Raw genomic sequence first — 13513 nt, forward strand, 5'->3', positions numbered from 1 at the left:
AGAAGACTCTCCATGGGTAGACATGCTTCTAGTGAGGTGTAAGTGGTGCACTTACCTACACTATGGGTTTACCTACTGATCCCTTGCTAAGAGTTGTAGTCAGGGTGTGCTACTCCCTTTCTACTACAACAGCTGGTTCAGTAGAACTCAGAGTATTTCTAAGCTTGTTATATGTACCTAGGGTACCTTATGTGATTTTTCAAATGATATCTCAGATTATATTTGGTAAAAACAACAGCAAACTCAAATCCCAACCGCTGCACACCAATGTGAGAAGTTGGCCTGATACAAGGTGATCACTAGAACTAGTGAACATCATATATCAGTCCAAACAACCCTTATGGTGATTGGTTGTAAGTCAACCTTATAGACCAGCTATCCTAGTAGCGTGGACAAAAGCAGTCTTTAGGCTAAACTCTTTATGGCATGTGAAGCCAGCTGTTTTACCACAGATAACCTTTGAATACCAAATGAAAAGGACACCACACAGGTAGTTATGAAAATAAACAGTTATTTATTAACTAACATACACCTCTGAACTCTTTATGAGGTCAGAGGGCTAAGCATATGACAAACTCTTAGGAAAAATACGTTTAAGTTGCACGATTTACAATGGTGCCCTAGGGGCACGACAAACCATATACTAAATAAATGGAATGCGAAAGTCAATTAAAGGAATGGAGCTGTCCAGATGTTGTAAGATCGCTGGGACCACGCTATACTAACTTGAGGTAAGTAATAGGAGGCCCACGGAGCGCGTGTGCAGAGTGTGAACTCACACGCGAGATGCGTACAAACGTCTATGGACAGTACAGTTTAAAGAAAAGGTGAGTACGGACGTTCCTGACTAGATAGGACTGAAACGACAATGGAACTGGACACTAGGATAGTCAAGCTACCCTTGAGCACCAAAATGCTCGTGTTACCTCACCCACAGGCTGCGGGTGCATAGGTGCGAAGTTGTGTCGGGTTTCCGCGTCGAAGTCTATGGAGCCTTGAAGAAAGATGTTGCAGGCGACCAGGAGGAAGATGTCCGGTGCAATCCAAGGGTGGATTGGTGAAGAGAGGAACCTGAAAGCAGAGGGGACAATGTTCAAAGTCACTAGCCAGTGACTGGAGTGGAACCTGGAGTGGAACCAGATGTCGTCGTCGCGATCAGGTGAAGGTGGACGCTTGTCTCTGCAGCCACGTGGGCCAGGTGGTGTCTTCGACGACCAGGATGGAGGCACGAGCTGTCCCACGCAGGCTCTCGCTGTCGGCGGTGTCGTCTCCGGATTCGGGTTCAACAGGCCGTGGCAAAGGCAACCCACGCGGTGAGTGGAAACGGCGTCTGGAGTGGACCAGGAGGGTCCGGGGTGCTCCTCTTTTGGAAGGGAGCAAGGGCCAGTCTGGAGCAACCAGACCAGCAGCAAAGTTGTCGGTGTTAGTCGTCTAGGAGGTCACTCGCCAGCCGGCAAGTGACCAGACGACACGTCGAGCAGCAAACAGGCAGAAGGGCCCCACGCAGATCTTGTGGATGCTGGAGGGCTGATCTTGGATGCAGGAGCTGCCCGGGGTCGGGGCTTCTCAGTCCCCAAAGCACTTGGACGAGGAGGCCTCGGAAGTCGTGCTGGAGCGAAGTGCTGCTTCTTTCAAGATGGCCGGTCCCACGTGTCTCGTCGCATCCACGGGTCTCAGCTCGGCTGTAGATGTGGGTTAAGGTCGGAGAGGTCTGGTAATCCGGGTCTCGTCGGGCTCTGAAGTCTGGATCCTTTGCAGGAAGACGACGAAGGGAAGTCGCGGTACGCTGATGGTGCCTGCAGATGCAGGGTGGACACTCCTTGCCCACAAGGGAGATTCCTTCTGTCTTCAGTGGAGCAGAACGTCGAGGTCCAGAGTTTCTTCTTGTGAAGTTGATCAGGATAATCTAATTTGGAATGGGACCAGCTCCTACCTTTATTCAGCTAAAGGGGGCTGCACTACGACTAGGTCCCTCCTCTGGGTGGGACCAGGAAGGGGGGTGGTTACACCACCTTTCCTTTGTCCGGTCCTGCGCCAGCTCTGGGACTGGAGTGCCCCAGGAACTGTTTTGGACCGGCATATGCACAGGGACACCTTGTGTGCCCCAGGCATGTCTCATTCCTTTCAGCCCTGTCCTACCTAATACACAAAATCCTGTCTGGGGTGGTGCTAGCACCTCCCAAGGCAGGAAACCCTTTGTCCAAGCCTCCCTCGCTGGAAGGACTCCCAGCAGCAGGAGGTCAGACTTGTGTCTGTGGTGGCAGCATCCATTTTGTGATGCTGATGCTCGAGTTAACTTTAACCGGGGTTCACAGTTACATCCATGTCGTGTCCCTCTAGAAGGGTGGAATGCTAACCCCGTCGCCAGAATTGGCGAGGGGTTAGTATTCCAATTTGTATGACACCTTACTCGACATGTTTTGATAATGCAATACCAAAGTTAGCAAATAACCGCGAGGATTATAATGCACTTAAGAGTATATGGTACGCGTTATCATGAACCAGCTATTAGGACTTGGTTCCGCAAGCTGCAAACGGGCTCAGCTCATGCCAGAGCACCATCTCACATAATTCCAAGCACTCTGCCGTCAGGATTGTTAAGGCCTGCCATAGGAGTGACTGATAGGAATATATGTGTCCATTTTTAGGGTTAGATATAGAGATACTATATCTAAAGCAAAGGGTGATTACACCACCTTGCCCCAGCTGTCGTGCAGCAGGTTGTGTCAGATTTGGATGGCCAGCCAGGAGTGGCATAATACATGCTGCAGCCCCTGGTAGGCCCTGGGTACACCTATGCCCTGGATACCTAAGGTATGCTATACAGGGACTGATAAGGTGGCCCAGTACCAATTGGTAAATGCACCTAAGGTACATGCTTGTCAATTTAGAGAGAGAACAGCTAGGCTGTGGGTCTGATTAGTAGGCCCACAGCCAGGGAAAGTCGTAAACCAGTGAAGCAAAAAGCAAAAATCGGGGGTGACCATAGGATTGCAGACCCTACTCTCCTACATTAACTACATGTCGAAGAATGCAAAGAAAAAAAACGAAGCTTTGGTGCTCATTAGCCACCATTGTAGATCCTGAACCGTCTCCTTCAAGATCTGAAGTGAGCCGGAGAAGCAGGGACTACTGGGATCAGAGTTTCCAGAGGAAGCTGCATATGCCAACTTGCGTACGAAATAAGTAGTTTTCACAAAACCAGGAGACCAATGACAGTCAAAGGCTTCCTCATCCAGACCCAAGAATGATCCCTAAACATTAGGGTCCAGATGTAGGTAATAGCAAATTACCGAATGGTAAATACCGAATTTTACCGATTTGGTATTTACTATTCAGTAATTGCTATGTAGGTAAAATATTCGGTAAAAATACCGAATCGGTAAGATTTGGTAATTAACGATTCGGTAATTACCGAATCTGTATTTGCCATTGATTCCTATGGGCCTTGAATCCCATAGGATTCCATAGCAAATACTGATCCGGTAATTACCGAATCGGTAAATTTACCGATTTTACAAGGGGGACAGGGTGTCACTTTGACACCCTGTTTCACCCCTGTTTCAGGCTTGTGTGCCATGTGACACACATACATGCCCTTAGGGCATGTCTGTGTGCCACATGGCACAGGTGTACATGCACAGATGTGCATGTACACTGGAATTCGTTATTTACCATGGAATAGTATTCCATGGTAAATAACGATTCGGTAAGGGCCTGTGGCACTGATTACAGTGCCACCTACATGTGGATTTACAGAATCGGTATATTTACCGATTCAGTATTTTACCGATTCTGTAAATTTACTGAATCGGTAAATATACCGATTCTGTAAATATGAGGCCCCCTACATGTCAAATCCCAAATACCGGAAGGTAACAGCTGAAATCGGCCGTTACCGACTGGTATTTGGCGACCTACATCTGGCCCAAAGATCTGACCTTAATATCCTAGACTTGCTGTAGGCAGTAGAAAGACCTGGAAGAACACCATGTCCATAACTGTCCAAATGAGGGAAAATATGTGCGCGGAACTCAAGTGCTACTTGCTTAATGATAGTGAAAGCAAACTATCACCCATGCAAACTGCACCGGTCTACCACCCGCCTCGCGACAACCTTCCCTTCACAGAACAGATCATGGACATTATCTCGGCGAACACAGATTTCCATGGCACTCAGATCTTCCCAGGAGATTTCAAGCTTCATTGGAACGATGTGAATGATGTGGTGGTCAATAGCCTTAAATCCTTCCAACTGGACTTCAACCTAATCTACATCTGTGACAGCCCTGCTCATATTAAAGGAGCTACCTTAGATCTTGTCATTGGTAAGCCCAATTCCATCCTTCTGGATTCGATCCTCCCATGTGATTGGACAGACCACTACTGCATCAAGTTCCTCATCCGGGAGTCGATAAGAGCTAGTAGAGTCCAGCCAAAGAACCCTAAACAACTGAAGAGAGGTCTATGGAACATCAACTTGCACAATCTGAATGCGCTCTGCGATAACATCCTGCCCCCTTGTATGAACATGTCGCATGTCCATGTCCTCACGGCCCATTATAACCGCTCAATGGCCAATGTTTTAGACTCGGTTGTGCCAATACAGCTTAAAAGACTGTCCTCCAAACCTTCGTTCAATGATAGTCTTAATTCAGAAAGAAGGAATTTAAGACTTGCGAAAAGATTGTGGCGATCCTATCCCTCCCTTGAATATTTCTACCATCTGAGATCCCTAAGAAGCATATACAACAAACGCATCAGATGCTCAAAGGCCACCTTCTTCCGAAATCCACTAGAGCAAGCCAAAGAATGTTCTGAAAAACTGTTTGAACCCATCAAGTCCCAAGCTAACAGTCATCCTAATCTATTGGTACTGGGTCGAGGGTCACTGCCAAATTGCAATGAATTTGCGGCCTTTTTCACAGATAAGACCACTAAGATCGGAGCTGATCTAAGCTCTTCCCTTGAACAACTGTTGATCAGTACGCTGAATGCCCTCCTGCCCACAGGGTTGGATGCCACTGCCCCTGCACAGCCTTACCTCCCCAAAACAACGCATCCTGGAGCCCTTTCCAAACCTTGGATGAAAGCACTATACGCAAAACAGTGGGTACTCTGAAACCTTCTAATAACTACAATGACCCCCTGCCATCGAACCTCTTCTCCTAAGTTAGAACCTCCTTACTCCCACTTAGGACTAAGATCGTCAAAACATCACTTCAGCAGGGTGCTATTCGGGATTGCCTAAAATCAGGTCAAGTTACCCCAATTCTAAAGAAACCATCTGCAGATCCCACGGACCTTCATAACTTTCGCCCAATCTCTAACATCCCCACATTGGCAAAGCTTTTGAAGAAACGTGTCCTCGTCCAACTCTGTAACCACATCGATCACTTCCAACTCCTGGACCAATGTCAATCTGGCTTTCGCCTGGGCCATAGTACAGAATATGCGTTAACTGACATTGTCGATGATGCGCTAAGAATGTTGGATCAAAATGAATCTTCCCTACTGATCCTTCTCGACCTTTCGTCAGCATTTGATACCGTAAAACAAGATAACCTAATTGACCTCCTGGATCACAGGATGGGGTTGTCTGGGCCTGTACTAAACTGGTTCTCCTCATTCCTTCATAACAGATCCCAAAGTTTCAAGGTGAACCAGTCCCTGTCTCGTCCTTCAACGGTCACGCTAGGGGTCCCACAGGGTTCAGCGCTCTCACCCACACTCTTCAATCTGTTCATGGAGCCTTTGACGAAATTCTGAACTCATCCAGCATTCACTATCACATGTAGTGGATGATACCCAACTATACCTGAAGGTCGCCTCCCTTGAGGACATCTGGTCTCTCAACTCTGTCCTACTGAAAACTCAAAGCTGGCTGACACACAACCACCTGAAGTTAAATTTTCTCAAAATGGAATTCCTCCAAATTGCACCACACAAGCAATCTCTGGTTATCGAACAATGGTTGATTCATCTCACTGCTCTTTAACTGTAGGCCGCACCTTGTTGATTCTGCAACCTCTCTGGGAATTATTCTCGACAAAAGTCTGAACATGCAGAAGCTCCCTCACCAAAGGAGCAAACTTCCAACTCAGTATTCTAAGGAAACTCAAACCTAATCTCCCGGCTCATGACCTAAAGGTGGCAGTGCAAGCCTTAGTGATCTTAAAGCTGGACTATGGTAGCGCAACCCTTTGCGGCCTTCCTGAAGTGGAGACTGCTCCTCTTAGAACTAACTCTGCTGCCAGGCGCCAAAAAATACAACCATGTCACTGCGGACCTGTTGTCCCTGAACTGGCTTCCATATGAAGCTCGGATACAGTTACAAATTGCATGCATGGTACACAAAGCAATTCACTTCAATACCCCACTGTACCTCACTCAGAAACTGGAGCTTTCATATGGTTCGAGAGCCTCCAGATGCGCTGGCACTTTATTGCACTTTATTGCTCAAACTACAAAAATTCAAGGAAAAAAAAAATACAATCGAGCCTTCTCAGGTATGGTACCGAGGATTTGGAAGTCCTTCCCCCCAGAAATCAGGGTGAATCCTTCAATTGTCCTCTTCAAAAAAGAAGTCAAAGTGCTCTTGATGAAGACATGTCTGCCTCTGACTGGCTATTCCATTGGATATTGTGGTCACAGTCGCAGATCTGTGGCCCAGATGCCAGGGTCACAAAAATACTTTGGCTTTACATGATTATGCATTTTTTGCTTTGTTGGTTCTGTTTTTGATTGTTTGCATCCCTCTTGATGTATAAACTGTAAAGCGCTCCGATACCCTCGGTGGTCATGTTCGCGCTATAGAAAACGTTCAAAATAAAATAAGATAAATGATGTCAAGAGTTTGACCATCGTCTGAAGGAGGTCCACCTCTTACAGCGGGGAGCCCACCTTTAGCAGCCAGTCGAGAGGTATGGGAAAACACACATATCTGACATCTCAACATGGGCAGCAACTACTGCAGTCAAGTCCGTTAACACCCAAAGGGCTGAGGCAATGGTGAAGCATTAGAACATTGTAAACTGTAAATGTTCCTGGTCCACTTTAAACCGCAGATAATGCCTGTGGGACTGCAGAATGATTATATGACAATAAGCATCTGACAAGTCCAGGGACACCATCCAGTCTCCCTTGTACAGGGCTGACAGGATCTGAGCTAGAGTGAACATTTTGAACTTGTCCTTCCTTAAAAAGGTATTCAGTGGGAAGAGGGCCAAGATAGGTCTGATGCATCCATCTTTTTTTGCGAATGAGTAAGCAAAACAAGTAGCACTCTTCTCCCATCTCCCAGACCAAGACCCACTCAATGGCACCTCTGCACAGCAGGAGATGGACTTTCTGCATTTGGATTGTGGCGTGCTACTCTTACAATCGACTCTAGTATAAGAGGAAGGCGAGGTGGAAAAGCAATGAAATGCATGACGTTACCCTTTTCACCAATTTGTAAGATCCACCTGTCTGAGATGACGGATCTTCAATTGGAGAGAAAATACAGTATTTTGCCTACTACCAGCCAGGAATAGGTCTGTATGAGCAAATGAAAGCATCTTAGCTGCGCTGCAGCAGCAAAAGAAGAAATGGAGCATTGGTGCTCTGGTTGGGGTGCACATGTTTAGTTGTTGCCACAATTTTAGCCACAAAAGGGATGGGTCAGTTGGTGTAGTACAGGCTAGGAGGGTTGGTGTTAATTGCACTCTGAAATAATCTTTGAACCTCCTGTATTGTTTGAAACTACTTAGATGGCCATAGTAACCCAAGGTCCAAGTTGTGGATTGATTGTCCTTATATAATCCCAGTACAACACTGTCAATAGCTCTGCCTATGCAATCAGTAGTGTTCAGCCAGCTCGATGCACATACTAAAATAATTTCTGGCCATCAGGTATCGTTTGGGCTAAAGAGGCACAGCATAGCTGCGAAATTAGCCCTGTAACAAAATCGTCCGAAACCCGGCCCTGGCAAAGAGCTCGGGGGCACCGACAACCCCCCTCCCCCCCCCCGCCCCCATGGGAGGGGGGCCGGCCGAGCACTTTGCCAGGGCCGGTTTTGGTTCCCAGTTCGGTCTTGAACTATCAGGCCTTCCATTAAAGGATGTTTGGTTAAAAAGTCCAGGTCACCCGAGCCAGTCTATCTTGCCTAACTACAGGTTAGCTGATTGAAGAGCATGAGCATGGCTTAGACTATGTACCAATAAGGGCATCAGTCAAGGCGCTATTAAACAGCAATATTAGTTCAAATGAAGCTGGCACTGATTGGACAATCTCAATCAATACATTGGTCTTTGTCCCCAAAGTGGGCAAATGCATATTTAGCGCTTCAGCTGCCCTTTGGAACACTACTGCAAAAGAGGCCCATGTGGCAAGTCTAGCTCTGTTTCAGTAGTTGTGTCTAGCCCACTAGTATTTTGTAGATCCAAATACAATGCATCATCAGTATAATGGGGGAGGGAGTACTTTTTTGCCTTAAAGATCATCATCAGTGTCCTGAGTGACATATTGTGCCTCCTGCACTGGATCAGTGTCTGATCCAAAGACAGCCTCAAGCATCAGAAAGGACTGGTGTTGCGGCAGAGGTCTTAGATTAGAGTCTGATTGCAGAACTACCAGTTGCATGCTTGTGCTTTTGTAGCGCAATATAAGTCTGATACAGGCTGACAGTGACTCAGTCACAAATAATTGTCAGGAACGTAACTTGGGCTTGTGCTCCTGGTTTGGTGTCCGCTCCGGTACAGAACGAACTAGCATGGCCAGTGTACAAGTCCGGACTGGAGTCAGTGTGAGCCCGGTAGTAGGTCCCGAGGGGGCAGATGTCACTAGGGGGTGGACCTGTCAGTAGAAGTGTAATTGGAGACCCTTGTGGCTCCATGGGGCCTAAAGGAACACCATGGAAGCCAGGATCTGCTAAAGATCTGCAGTATCCCTTCTTTGAAGGTTGCTATTTGCTGCAGAGATAAAAACAGTGGCTCAGAGAAATTGGGGCGTGCCTAGACCAATTGTGAAATTGGGTCAGTGGCTCTGAGGAATTGGGTCATTCATGCCTAGACCAATTGTGAAAGTGGGTCAGACAGGGCCATCACCCGAGGAGTGCGATCTTTATCTTGATCCCCTCGCACCTTCACTCTAGACTTTCAGTGACGGGGTTGGATGAAGTGCCACTTGGCCTTCTTGCCTCTTCCATTTCCAGGAAGACTTCCACTAAGAAGCAGACATTTCATGGGAGCAAGCTTGTGATCGTGATTACTACTTTGAGCAAAATCTGTACTTCCACTGTGTTCAGCGGTGTAGAGCTTTGCCTTCCGCTCCTGGATAGCCTTTGGGTGCATCAGAGTACACTTGTCACATGTCTTGGAGTCACAGTTGTAGGCCAAGGACCACATACATCCTTCTGTGGGTCTGTGACCGACATCTGCTTCTTGCAGTCTTTGAATGATCTGAATACTATCGTCTAGGATCAAGACATCTTCCGTAGCAGAATGTCTTGAAGGAATTTTGATAGTCATTGGGAGACCGATCAAGTTCAATGTGAAGCTCAGGATACTTGTAGAAGGGTGCTGAAAGAAAGGAACTGATATCAACATGCTGTGGTGGCCTTGTATGCAGTTCCTCTCCATCACTTTCATGGCAGTATGGAGTCACTGCGTAGCCGCATGACGCCACCTGCTAGTGCTGCGACAAAATCCTAAGGATATAGTCTGGTTCCTGGGGATATTCGAAAAGTAGGATATCTGCAGTTCGACGTCGCCACCAGAATCCATAATTTTAATGTTGGCTCTCCAGCAGTAGTTACTGCATAAAATAACCAGTCAATAATAGACCCATGCTAAGATACAACTCAAACACAACACACAAAGAAGGCCACAGATATTTTGGAAGCTGAGCTGGACTGGAAAAAATGAATGTCTGTGTTTATAAAATACTATCAACCCACTCAGCATACTCTGGCATGAGTATCCTATAAAATATTTAGACAGCTAACCAGACTTCTATAACTGAACACAAGACAATTGTTGAAGTGTGTTAGAAAAAGAAATCACCTTGCGCCACACATATGCAAACAACTATGATACTACATTCTGGAGATGACCGAGGTTGAGTGAACTACCATGAGGATTCTAACTTAACCAGCGAAAACGAGATTACTTCAATTCAGTACCATCAGATTTTTTTTTAAACGGGGAAAAAGGGAATATCACAGAAGAGAGTCATATGCTTTACTTCATGGCAGAACATTATTGAAGGCTCTAGTCGTATTAAGACCTTTATGTATCATTCTGTTTTTTGAACTTATAAGGTTTGACCTAGAACTGCTCCAGCAAAGTAAGTAACTGTTAATAATACTGCACTGTACTGGGAACCACCATAATAAAGAAACATAGCATGGAATTCAGATTTATCTACAATTGCTCCACTCATTCTTTTAGCTAGGGGGTCTATCAAGTAGTGGAAATAACTTATCCGACAATATTGAAATCACAATTTTTCTAAGTGATGCACGTGAGGCATTAAGTAAAACTGTAAACTCAGTATCAATAAAAAAGCACTCTTCAAACATGCAATGTTACAGAAAACTATTTTTGAAAAGTCTAAAGAAACTGCCACAAAAGTAAATGTGGAAGGAAACCTATCTGAACATCACAAGAGACTCAAATTAGTCATTCATCAAAATCAGAAAATTAAAAAGATGAGCAGATACAATACACTGACCTGGTTTTCCAGTCATCATCTGCTTTGGAGCGATGTTTGCGAGCTGCTCTTTGCTTTTCCTCTAGCCTTTTCTTTTCCTCGCTAGCTAAATCTTAAAAAAAACAGATATGTATGTTATATCCTTGCACATTTAAAGACCTTCCTAAGGCTCTTTGTTAATGCCCAGTTCAGATTACAGTTCTGTCTGAGAGTGGTGCACACAAGACATGTTCTGCTACTCTGCCACTGTAAAGCATTCTCCGAACGTGTAGTTAATCCAGAATACTCTGTACCTCATATTATTAACCTAAACTCATGACTTTTGAAGGGGGAGTGATCGGATAATAAAAAAAGTATCAAAGAATTGTTTAGAGGCCAAACTTCAGAAAAAGGTCTTGTTTGCAGATTTCTTTCTAATGATTGAAGGAATATAGCCCCTTTTTAGGTGTGACGTGTAGTTGGGCTTATGGCATTCACTATTAGTGGAATTTTTGCATTCTATAAAGGTCGGTGAGGGGTTGTTTTAGCCTCCTTTAGCCAATTGCTTCTTTGGCTCAGCAGCCTTGATCCATTGGATTGAGACTGACAATCACATCCTTTTATTAATTGGCTGTTTTGATGCACCCTCCTATCCCCATTCCAATCCCATATATGCACTGTATACACAAAGCATTACTATTTTTCATTTTTTTGTACTGCAGCAGATATTTTTCAATTGCTTTTGTAAGTGCTTGAGTGGAAGTGTCAAACCAATTGGCTTTGTCAATTCTTGATAAAACAGAGAGAGGAAACCCCAGATGCAGTTTTCTCGCTCAGTACATATTCCTTGATGGCAGGGCTAAAACAGTATACATTCCTTTCCAATGCTGAATAAAACGGTGTGCATTCATTCCATTTGGAAGTACAATAATGTACCCTCCTTTCCATAACTGAGCATAACGAGACAGTGCAGGTTACATTATTTATACATCTTTCTACTGAAATGTAGTTTCTTGGCAGCAGGAAGACCCTCTTACACACACCTGATTAGAATAAAAAAATTGCTCCCTGGAATAAGACACTGACCTTTCAAACTGACATTCACCATTCCACAACACAATATTTAACAAGCCAATATGTCTTGCGGGAAAGAAAATTGACACGAACAGGGTAGAATACAACTTAAGCAAACAAAACAGTGAGAATGAAATGCTCTTGGGAATCCATGATGGCGGGTTGAAGACGCCACGGAGCAGTAACACAGTCGGAGGCTGCCTGCTCCCCTATCAACTACGAAGGAGAAACTTCAGAAGAATTGCGTGAAGAATTTAAAATGTGATACGAGTTACGAGTAACTTAGCATGAACGCTTTTCCTGGTAGACCTCTGAATGCTGCTGTTCTTCCAGGGTCGACACTGTTGGAGGCTGCTAGTCGCCAGACTTCCAAGGGCATCCCAGTCTGCTGGATCGTGGCTCGGTTGCTCGGGTCTTCTGCCATAATTTACTCTGTTAGCTACTCTGTGTGCTGGGAGCACACCAACGAACAGTGAGACGCAGACTCTCTCAGTAACGAGGAATATGGCACCTAAAAACGCACAGAGATCGACTCGGGCGGGGAAGGGCGCTGCAGTGGAGGTTTCAACCGCCACAGAAGGGGGAGATATCGTAGCTGGAAAATCACTGCAGATGGTGGCGGTGGGGGATACGCTTGCGTCCACTCCCCTGGCAATTCCTGAAAAGCCGGACCAGCAGCTAGGTAAGCAGTTAATTTGTGCTCCATTGTTTATGGTAGCACATAAATCATTGAATGTTAAGGGCGATGCAAGGAGCAACATGTCTGTTGGAAACACTGTTGCTTCTCTCAGTAATGATGTTGCACTAACCTTGGAGGTAACAAATAAGGGGCCGCCCAGCAGCAGTGAAGAAAGAAAGATTTAATGGTTGCTAGTGGAGCAACTATAGAAGACTTATATCGGTAAAAATGCAGTGAGACCTGCAGAGTGTGCTAAACCCGTGAATGTACTTCCACAAAGAGATGATCAAGTAGTGATATCTGCAGACCCCAATCTAAGCCTAGAAGCTTCCAAACTGATCTCTTTGACTGAATTCGAGACTCATGAAACAGGGGGCTCTGTCGTAAAAGGAACACCGGATTGTACAATGAATAGCGCTGCTGTTAATCTTAATGGGGCTGACGAGTGTTCAAATGACGATTATGAAGAGATGTTAGAGGAAGATGATCTAACCAGCTCCCCTGCAACTGTGGCAAAACAATCAGGGCATAAAAGGGGGAGGTCTAAAGCGAAAACTAAATCAAAGAAAGGGAAGAATTCTAGTGCTTCTATTCCTTCCGCTACAAGTTCCTCCGCGAATATACGAGGTTAACCTATTAGCGAGGAGAGCCCTTTTCGCAAATGAATTCAGGCAAAAGGATGGGTTAAGAGTATGGTGCTACGTTTATCTGGTAACAGCCACACGGAGGGTGAACACCCGAAAGATAGTGCTGCCAGTGCTACAAGTGATGATTTAAATCCTCTTTCTTCCATTTCTCCCGCATTACCGACAGCTTCACTAACAATGGCAAGTTCTGTATCAATTCTTTTAAATGAGACTGAAGTTATGTCAGAACATGGCGATGCTACAACTATTACAACATTACAAGCAGATGCCACAATGGAAGCAAATGAGGCAGATCCTGCCATCCTACTCATAACTACAACAGATAAATGCGATAATGATAGTACCACCAACAACACTAGTCGGTCGGCTTCAGTAGATACAGAGAATCCAGATGCTAACTTCTCCCACTTCGATAGGATATAGAAAACTCTAATGGAACAC

The 13513-nt window shown here is 45.4% G+C and overlaps 1 protein-coding gene across 1 annotated transcript in view; it reads right to left on the reverse strand.

Moving 5' to 3' along the window:
• Nucleotides 1-13513, reverse strand: part of OSBPL1A (oxysterol binding protein like 1A) — a 2145795-nt gene that overhangs the window by 113808 nt on the left and 2018474 nt on the right. Inside the window, exon 27 of the mRNA XM_086965647.1 lies at nucleotides 10715-10805. Coding sequence (XP_086821773.1) covers nucleotides 10715-10805 — 91 coding nt within the window. The remainder of the gene's footprint in view (nucleotides 1-10714; nucleotides 10806-13513) is intronic.

Source organism: Lissotriton vulgaris, chromosome 4_1 (genome assembly GCF_964263255.1).
Source record: "Lissotriton vulgaris chromosome 4_1, aLisVul1.2, whole genome shotgun sequence".
In the NCBI taxonomy this organism is placed as follows: Eukaryota; Metazoa; Chordata; class Amphibia; order Caudata; family Salamandridae; genus Lissotriton; species Lissotriton vulgaris.